This window comes from Oncorhynchus mykiss, chromosome 6, assembly GCF_057628025.1.
Source record: "Oncorhynchus mykiss isolate SJ-2025 chromosome 6, ASM5762802v1, whole genome shotgun sequence".
NCBI classification, from domain to species: Eukaryota; Metazoa; Chordata; class Actinopteri; order Salmoniformes; family Salmonidae; genus Oncorhynchus; species Oncorhynchus mykiss.
The window spans coordinates 48234346-48244445 of record NC_143027.1 but is presented as its reverse complement, the minus strand read 5'-3'; the positions used below and the strand labels follow the sequence as shown (position 1 = coordinate 48244445).

The window sequence follows — 10100 nt, the reverse complement described above, 5'->3', positions numbered from 1 at the left end:
AGCTGTCATTGTAAATAAGAATTTGTTCTGAACTGACTTGTCTAGGAAAATAAATAAAATAACCACAGCTTGACTCTAATACAATAGTTGCTGCATAGACTGTCAGATAACCAGATGTTCTCTATTAATTTAGTTAGATTGGTAAGAGCTTATTAGCAGCAAGGGGAAAACACATAGAGGAGAATTAGCTATCTGCAGCTAGATCAACCCTCTGAGATGTTTTCTATATGTTGAAACTATAAGGTCCAACAGTTGACAGTGTATGTCAGAGCAAAAACCAAGCCATGAGGTCGAAGGAATTGTCCAGAGCTCAGAGACATGATTGTGTCAAGACACAGATCTGGTGAAGGGTACCAAAACGTTTCTGCAATATTGAAGGTCCCCAAGGACACAGTGGCCTCCATCATTCTTAAACGGAAGACGTCTGGAACCACCAAGACTCTTCCTAGAGCTGGCCGCCAGGCCAAACTGAGCAATCGGGGGAGAAGGGCAGTGCAGTGGAGTATCTTCAACAGCCATAGGCCCAGGGATTTCACATCACATTCCATGATGCAATGCAGAATACGGCTTCACACAGAACAATCACCAAACCCATAAGATAACACTTAGCACAGCCAAACATCATGTATCACATGAAGAGGCATGTGTGTTCTCCAGACGTGATACCTTGTCATGGACCTGCTGTTTTGATCTTCGCTCTCTCTCTCCCTCTCCCCCACCTCTCTCTCTCCCTCTACCACACCTTTTGTCTCGACCTCTGAATGTTCGGCTATGAAAAGCCAACTGACAATTATTCCGGAGGTGCTGACCTGTTGCACCCTCTGTAACCACATTATTTTGTTGACTCTGCTGGTCATCTATGAAGAATGTTTGAACTACAGTACTTGAAGAACGATCTGGCCTTACGATCTGGCCATGTACACTTATAATCTCCACCGGCACAGCCAGAAGAGGACTAGCCACCCCTCAGAGCCTGGTTCCTCTCTAGGTTTCTTCCTAGGTTCCTGTTTTTCTAGAGAGTTTTTCCTAGCCACCGTGCTTCTAAATCTGCATTGCATGCTATTTGAGGTTTTAAGCTGGGTGTCGGAATAAGCATTTTGTGACATCTGCTGATGTAAAAAGGGCTTTATAAATAAATTGTACTGATTGATTGATGATTGATTGTATGAAATGGAGTAGCATATATCCATCATGTAAAATGAACATTGAGCACTGTCTCCATGGAGTATAGCACTGCAGCCTTAGGCAATGTATATTTACGTGGTGCATAACATTATCTCATATCACATGCATGGCAACCTGTGAAATAGATCAACAGATTATGTTTTATCTCCTCTCAAGGTCTGTTGATTTACAGTATCTCAGAATCAGGAACTGTCATATCCCATGTGATATGTCAAAACAAGTTGATACATGGTGCATTGGGTTTGTATTTATTGTGGATCCCCTTTAGCTGCAGCAGTTACTCTTCATGGGGTCCAGTAAAATGAAGGCAGTTATATAATTGTAAAAACATTCCCGATACATTCACAACAGATTTCACAAAATCCATGTTCCTTTTTGATTTCGGGGCAGGCTGTCAACAGCACGTACTGTGACACTATGATAAGTCAACAATACCTCTAGGCATATCTGACGTCATGTATTTGATATCTTTATGTGAAGGTTCATGTCCATATTGACATCAGTTCATTGTGTTTGAGGACGGTTCACTGACCAGTTTCCAACGGATACGATTAGACTAGTTTAACAGTTACAGAACAGCTACAGTAGCCTATCAGAACAGCTGCAGTATCAGAGGCGCAGAGCCTTAATTAACGGGCTACACAAAATGGCTGACGACAGCCAGGTAAGGTTCATTTTAGCCTACGTTTAATGAGCTTTACAGTTGTCCTAATCCCATCTTGTTCTAATATTAGAAAATAAGTATGATTGGAAGTTTAGGCAAGTAATTCCAATTGGGGAATTGTTGTGGGATGTTAGCATACCATATTGCGCGTGTAGCATTCGTGCCATGGAGGATTGTGCAGGCCGGCAGGTTGCTACAGGATCCTAGTATCATGTATGTTATAGGGATCAGATCTGGCTGACTTTTTCACCTGAACTGCTCAATGGCTGTCCATAATGAGCCCAGCGAGCAGGATGTGTAGCTGGGCTCTGCAATAATTAGCTCCCAGAGCAATTACAAATAACTATTCTTGTTTTAAAAGCGTCATTACAACTAGCAACATGACGGTCAGTCACCTCTAAGCAGGACTCAGTAGAAACGCTATGTGTTGGATTTGTCCATGTCTCGCTAAATTAACCTAGCTACCATAACAGCCGTGGAGAATTTATACTACAGTTTTAAGGGATCTCTCTGAAGGTTTTAGATGATACAGTGGTGCTTCGTCCTCTGGATGAAGAACCATACATCTCGGCTTGGCTTCATTGCATTATTATTTGGGGAACGTTGACATGCCATTTGTGTTGACGGATGGATGAAAATAATGTAATTATAGAATCGTTATACATAGGCTAGCAGGAAAATCCGCATGAGATATCCATAGAACTGAGCCCTGCTCCATTTCAGCACCATGCCGCGGTCTCAGGTGCTGCCCAGACTCGAAACATTTCAGAACCATGGCACTGTCCCCTGACGCCAAGAAACGTGTCAGCTCTATGCAGCGGAACGTCTTTGATTTGAAATTATTCTGCAAGTGGTTATAATTTATTGCACGTTCTAGTTTTGCAGATCTACAACCTCAGAATTATAGCTAATGGATGGCAGCGAGTTACGTTTTTGTATATGGTGATGAATGACGATGCATGATAAACCATAAATTAAACGCAAAAACGTGCACTTAGACATATTTTCGTTTGGCAGAACTTTGACAAGCTTTGATTTGTTTTCTAATGAAATTGACAATTCATATAGATATTAGACTTAGGCCTAATTGTGACATCATGTGTGTATGACATCTTTGAAGAATGCTCTGGCTTCAGCCAATCGGAATCGAGTATTCAACAATGCTTTGGCATAATTCAAGGACGTTCATATTCACTTCAGTTGTCTGCCGATGGTTCACTGACGTTTTTTCAAAGGAGGTATTAGTATTTCCTCTAAACAGCCTACAACAATAAGCTACTCATCATGTCAGATGACAGCAAGGTATGGTTCATTTGCCTATTTTGAGTTTAGAGGAGAAATTACTCACAATATAGTAGGTCACCAACACAGCAATAGGTCTCACTGGTTTGATCCATGGCCTGAAATCTGACCACTATTGCCGTTTTGTTTAAAATAGGAGCGAATAAGTTGTTTCATAAAGTCACAACCTAGGACTGATATTGACCTCTTATTTATCCACCAGAGCGTGAAATGGGAGGATCCCCCGGATGACCAAAATAAAGTCGTGGAGAACATGAAGGATGAAACAGAGACACATGAGACCAACAAGAACAGGACAGGAGGCAAGGTAAGAAATATGCTGTCCTTTACACATGCTCTGCCTACTTAGGCACAGATCTAGGATTAGTTTACTATCACTAAATCCTAGCCTTAAAGCATTAGGAGGAGACGCTACACTGACCTTAGATCTGCTATTAAACCTATAATCTGTTGTCATGTAGGCTAAACGTAAGTCCAGTGGCGGTGCCAAGAAGACTTCCGTGGAGGAGGACAGCAGCATTGGTGCAGGTCCGAGATTACTTCATGTTGGGTGCAGGTTGTGTTCAAATTCATCAGCACCGATCTGAGTAGATAGTATCTATATAGGTGAAAGCAATATAGTGGAGGCCCGCAGAGAGATGTGCTTTTACCTGTCCAGTGCAATCAAATCCCTAAAGGTGAAGGAAATTAGGGATCAAGTTCAGATTCAACTTTAGATTTCTCTTTGCGGTTTCCCAGAGTCTTCTCAGACACCCGGGTGTGGTTTCCGGGAAAGGGGATCTATCATTGAGCAGCTGGAGAAGGAGGCTCGGAGGACTCTAATGCCTTCTCTCAAGATTGGGACATGCTGTGCCCCAATCCTCCTCTCCTTCCTGAGGAGTCTAACTGATGAGCAAGTCCCATGTCTTTTTCCAACCTCACATACAACAACTCTGAATTTATAGTCATAGTGCACCTTCTAACCACAAATGGGATTTCAAACACTACACCTAACCCTAACATCACTGTAACCACACACCTAACTCTTCCTGTAAATCAAGAACAAAATATCTCATGGACTTGCTAATTGCTTAAATAAATACACGTTTATTTTCCCTGACATGGCTATCTAGTGACTCCACTAACTCAACACCAGTGTGCAGGTAAAATATGTTTCCTTTCTTTTCTTTTCTCTAGCCAATGGAGAGTGATTCAGCAGGGCATGAAAAATAATGTAAGTCTCTCCACATAAGGTTCTGGTCAAAAGTTGTGCGCTATATAGGGAATGGTGTCATGGAATTGCTTGATTGACAAAAACATTACTCTGTTTGTTGGCCATAGCTCACATTCGAGCAGCTCTCCATGCTGTGTCTGAAGATTGTTAAAGTCGTGACCCAGACAGCCCTCCGCATTCTCCTACCAGCGCTAGCTCGTATCATGGGGGTGAACCTGAGGAGTGGGGCAACCTCCCCAGAATCCCAGTGCTCTCTGACAGGGTCTGAGGATTCCTTAGGCAGTCTGGATGAGAGAGAGAAAAGGCTGCTGATCAGTGAGATGAACTACTGGACTAAGGAGAGGAGGAGTAATGGCAGTGCAGGATGCCGCCAAAAATCCACTCGCAGAACCTCATCACCATGCTGTTCGCCTAAGAGGTATGTTCACAGCAATATTTCAACATAATAATTGCAAGACCTGATCCATACTTATCATACATTATTAACTTGGAATTCACACCTTGTAGTTTTAAGTTCTGGTCAGAAATGTTGCCACTGGGGGTGGGTCCAGGTGAAAGTCATTTTTAACTGGGTAAGCCATGAAGTCATCTATGAATAAATAGATCAGGTACATGCCATTCAGAAATAATCATATTCTGATGTCGTACAAACATAAAAATCAGGCAAAAAATCGTGTCAGTTGGCTTTAGGCTTCTAGAACTAAGGTGGTATGAGAAGTAATCCATCATTGCTCTAATTTGGTTTTCAGGCTCACTAATGACCCAGATTAGATACAGTTGGTTACATTTGCATGGCTTAAGTGGTGATTGTGTGTTTATCTTCAAGGTCCCAGACCTCATTGCAGAGCTTGCCTGCAACTAGAGAGGCTCCCCTCATGGAGGAGCCTCTGAAGGCTCTTTTTGGGGTAACGGAAGAGAGCCTTCTGATATCCCTGGTTGAGGGTCACTCCAACCCCACCTCCTCCAGCTCCTCCGAGTTGAGCTGTGCTATCGTGGGGGAGGTGGTACACCAGCTTAACTCTGGCCTCTCAGTGGCCATTCAGGCCAGCCCGGGGAGTTGCCCCCCTATGGACAGTCAGGACATAGCAGCAGGCAAGGAGGTCATTCGGGTAGCCTCGGTTCAGATCCTGGCCGAGCTACAGAGCCAAACATCTGAGCCAGAGTGGGTAGGGTTTATCGAGCCCCTCATGGACCCTGTGACCGATGATGTGCTGGAGGCCATTGTCGGCACAATGGACAAAATGGCACAGGACTTCAACATCCTATTGGATCTGGCCAAGAAGATGACAATCTTGGCGTCTAAATTTCTGACCAATCTTCAATGTGATCTAGATGTTGAGTGTCCATCTGGGAAGGAAGGGACCACTCACTTTCTCAAAGAGACTGGATCCTCTACCAGTGTGGTGGCCAGAAAGATTCAGACCCTCTCTAGCCCCGACTTTCAGTCTAAAGCCCTGAAGGCGGTGAGCACCATCCTTACAAGGAAAGTCAGCAGCTCTTCTGGCATGGCTCCTTCCTCTAGGCCTTCTAGTGCTGCTCCTAGCCTTACTGAAGCCCCGCTGAATACCAGCTGCACAGCCCTGACATCTGTAACCTCCACTGCCACAGTGATTGTTAAGGCATTTGTGGGAGGCATGGAGACGATAGCATCATTTGAAGACACATGTGAAGCAGTTGATTGGCCAGTTCCTGTAAATGACCACAAAACAGGGTCTTCACAGAAGATAACCTTCTCTCTAGCCGGCACACTCTATGGCCGTATACGAGCAAAGCTGAGGGACCTTTTAACTCTAGCCGCTCGAGAAGAAGGTGTGTCAAAGGATGCTTCTCTTCGGGAGTCTTCAGACACCCTGGAAAAGGCAACTGTTTCAACTGTTGAGGTCCAGTTACCCAGCACCGAACACAGTAGAGTTCCCAGAGAGAGCCAACCAATACCAGCTCTCTGTCTCTCCAATCTGGATACCAGTACTCAAGAAGTTCTTGGCAGTGTTTTTTCCATCTACAAGTCAGAGTTATCAAAAGTGGAGAGTAAATCCTTAGCCGTTGTCAGTTCATCTGATGAGTCCCTAGAGGCTTGTTGGTTTGTTGATGGTGTCCTATCAAAGCTTGATGACTATACTATTTCCCAGTCACCCTCACCCAATGAAGACTTGAGCGTGAGTACTCAATATTCTCAACTGAGCTCAGAAGAGAGTGTCAGAATCACAGAGTCCTCAACTAGTCTGATTCAGAGCATTAAGAAGCTCTCTAGCAATGACTTTCAGACTCAGGCAGAAGAGGCAGTGAGTAAAGTGCTGATGAGATCCAGTCATTCCTTTATCACACAGATCAGCCATACTGGTCTTCAGAAAAGTCTGCAGGCTGGCTTATCATCTAGCTCACCATCAGAGATCCATGTCCTTTCAGAATCCATGTCCTCCATGTCCTCTGAGAATACAGCCTCTGGATTAGTGGAAACCTTTGTCAAAGGAATGGCGACTATTTTCCAGAAAAATGAGTCCACTGACACTGTGCTACTGGAAAGAAGTGGGAGAGTTTCGCAGTGCTCCCACGGGGGCTCCCAACTGGATTATACTGAATTGAGTGTTAAAATATCAGAGGAGAAGCTTTGGTCAACAGCTAAGAACATCTGCGTCAGTATGAAGAACACACTTAAGGATTTCTTCACAGGGCTGAAGCCATCCGGATCCGAAAGGACAGAAATGGCTTCTTCCAAAGAGACCCTTGGGGAAATCCTGGTTGCTATCCAGAGTGAAATCTCAAACTTCGGGCGAATGAAGGATTCCAGGGAGCACCTTCAGATCAATGATATGGTAGGAACTATGCTGAAGGAGATTGAGAAAAGTGAGGATGACAGTGAACAAGTCTGCCAAGACATCCCTCGAACCTGTTCATCTTTATCCACTTCTTTAAATGGTCGTAGTTCCTTGTCCAGCTCTTCAAAGGGTCCTAGGTCAGAGTGTGAGTTAGAGATCAACCTCCCTGGCACTCCCATCCCTGACGAAGTGCCTTTTGATCTGACCTGCCCCATCGTCAGGAGCTCCTGCATCGACACCAGGGACTCTAAAATGCCAGAGATTTCTACAAGTGACCTAAAGACAAAGATGATGGCACACACAGATGAACCCCTGCATCGTAACAGTGACAGCAGCCGACCACCGAGTGCTAAAGCCTCTTTTCGATCCTCCACTCCGTCTTTCACCAGCAAGGGAACCTCTTTGGTACCAAAGGGAGAGGGGATTGACATTGAAGAGAAGGAGGTGTGTATCCCCAGCAGCTCTAGCCATCTGAGGGAGCTCTTAATCATCCCGGACATCAGCAGTGCCACTGCATTCCCACTGCAGTACTTGATGGACTCCAGCAAAGATGATGGCATCTGTTTTGTCACCATACTGGTGATAAGGTTGCTATCGGAGATCAGACCCTCAGCCCTAGATGGACCCTCCCAACAGGCAGCAGATCTGACAGAAACATCTCAGCAACTCATCAGACAAGTCCTGTCTGAGTTCTGTGCTGCATCCAGATTATCCAGGACACAGGCATATTCCCAGAACCTGAGCATCCAAAGGGTGTTCAGAGGTGTACATAAAAACCTCATGGAGGAGTTTGGCTCTTATAACACCCTGCAAGCAGCTATGTCCTCCCAGGACCCTGCATTTGACAGAGTCCTGGTAAAGTCCTTGACCCAGCAGCTGGTACAGGGATGCAAGGAGGCGTCAAGACCAGCTTCTGCTGCAACAAACCCATCAGACCAGGCTGAGACGGAGAGGGGGGCTGAGCAGAAAGCAAGAAGGAGCTTCCTTTGCTTTTCAATGACCAAACTCAGGATCAACTTCAAGGTATAGCAGGGAGTTAGCATATGTTTTTTGTTCCAGTTAGGTGCTGATGTTATTGATGTGGCTATGATAAGACAAATACATGAAATAAATATTTTTTATTCACCACTAAATTGTTGCCTTGGATTCAGAAGTGTTCCATTTATTTATTCTCTGTACCATTTTCTTTACCTTTCTTTGTTAGCGTTCCAAGAGAGGAAACAAAAAGGACTGCCATTCAGTCCAGGACCAGACTGAGATTCCCTCTACTGATGGACATTGCATAGGTAAGGATGTTTTAGAGCTCTGCTATAGCTTGTAGTTTTGTTTAGGTGTGTGTTAGAAACATAGGAATGCCTACCAAACTCATAGCACTGTTATTTTTCAACGTTACTATACTGCATCTCTCTCTTTCTCTCTCTCTCTCTCTTACCCCATCCATTTCTCTTGTGTTTCTAGCTCCAGTTGGAGAGGTTTCTCCCTCCATATCTCAGCGTGTCAAAAAACGATCCTTGATTGTCAGGGTCTTTTCAGCAATGATGAAGCCATTCAGGCGCTTCACCAAGAAGAACCTGTAACCTGTTACGTTGCATGAATAACTACTTTTGTAACAGCAATACTTTTGACAAGAGGAATTTCTGCATGTCTAACCTTTCAAAGTCTATTTGATCAAATAAATGCCAATGATTTTACAAGAATTTCAAGTGTTTTGGAAGATTGATAATACTGAAGCAGATTTTCTCAGAGAAATGCACTAGTTCCCCCTTGGTTACACATTTATTGTTCAGCTTTTGAGTTGGCAGGACATAGGGCGTCAGGTAGCCTTGTGGTTAGAGCATTGGGCCAGTAACCGAAAGGTTGCTAGGTCAGATCCCTGAGCTGGCCATGTAAAAATATGTTGTTCTGTTCCTGAACAAGGTAGTTAACCCACTGTTCCTAAGCTGTCATTGTAAATAAGAAAAACACATAGAGGAGAATTAGCTATCTGCAGCTAGATCAACCCTCTGAGATGCTTTCTATATATTTTTTCTATATTTTTTATTTCACCTTTATTTAACCAGGTAGGCAAGTTGAGAACAAGTTCTCATTTACAATTGCGACCTGGCCAAGATAAAGCAAAGCAGTTCGACACATACAACGACACAGAGTTACACATGGAGTAAAACAAACATACAGTCAATAATACAGTATAAACAAGTCTATATACGATGTGAGCAAATAAGGTGAGATAAGGGAGGTAAAGGCAAAAAAAGGCCATGGTGGCAAATACAATACTTTACCTAGCAGGGTCTTGTAGATGACATGGAGCCAGTGGGTTTGGCGACGAGTATGAAGCGAGGGCCAGCCAATGAGAGCGTACAGGTCGCAATGATGGGTAGTATATGGGGCTTTGGTGACAAAACGGATTGCACTGTGATAGACTGCATCCAATTTGTTGAGTAGGGTATTGGAGGCTATTTTGTAAATGACATCGCCAAAGTCGAGGATTGGTAGGGTGGTCAGTTTTACAAGGGTATGTTTGGCAGCATGAGTGAAGGATGCTTTGTTGCGAAATAGGAAGCCAATTCTAGATTTAACTTTGGATTGGAGATTGATGTGGGTCTGGAAGGAGAGTTTACAGTCTAACCAGACACCTAGGTATTTGTAGTTGTCCACGTATTCTAAGTCAGAGCCGTCCAGAGTAGTGATGTTGGACAGGCGGGCAGGTGCAGGCAGCGATCGGTTGAAGAGCATGCATTTAGTTTTACTTGTATTTAAGAGCAATTGGAGGCCACGGAAGGAGAGTTGTATGGCATTGAAGCTTGCCTGGAGGGTTGTTAACACAGTGTCCAAAGAAGGGCCAGAGACTCACCAGCAGCAAGAGCGACATCATTGATGTATACAGAGAAGAGAGTCGGTCCAAGAATTGAACCCTGTGGCA

General features: G+C 44.2%; 1 protein-coding gene across 1 annotated transcript; it reads left to right on the top strand.

Annotated features, from left to right (window-relative positions):
• Window positions 1-1831: 1831 nt before the first annotated feature.
• LOC118965032 (uncharacterized) lies at window positions 1832-8757 on the top strand. The gene is made up of 9 exons (XM_036981757.2): window positions 1832-1849; window positions 3288-3458; window positions 3613-3679; window positions 3890-4043; window positions 4328-4364; window positions 4472-4782; window positions 5191-8203; window positions 8385-8466; window positions 8639-8757. The coding sequence occupies exons 1-9, from the start codon at window positions 1832-1834 to the stop codon at window positions 8755-8757; spliced, it is 3972 nt and encodes a 1323-aa protein (XP_036837652.2).
• The last annotated feature ends 1343 nt before the right edge of the window (window positions 8758-10100 follow it).

Excerpts from the sequence above, each read along its gene's own strand:
- LOC118965032 (XM_036981757.2), top strand. Across the intron at positions 4,365-4,471 it reads AGCAGGGCATGAAAAATAAT|CTCACATTCGAGCAGCTCTC; the intron begins GTAAGTCTCTCC and ends TGTTGGCCATAG. Across the intron at positions 8,204-8,384 it reads AACTCAGGATCAACTTCAAG|CGTTCCAAGAGAGGAAACAA; the intron begins GTATAGCAGGGA and ends TTTCTTTGTTAG.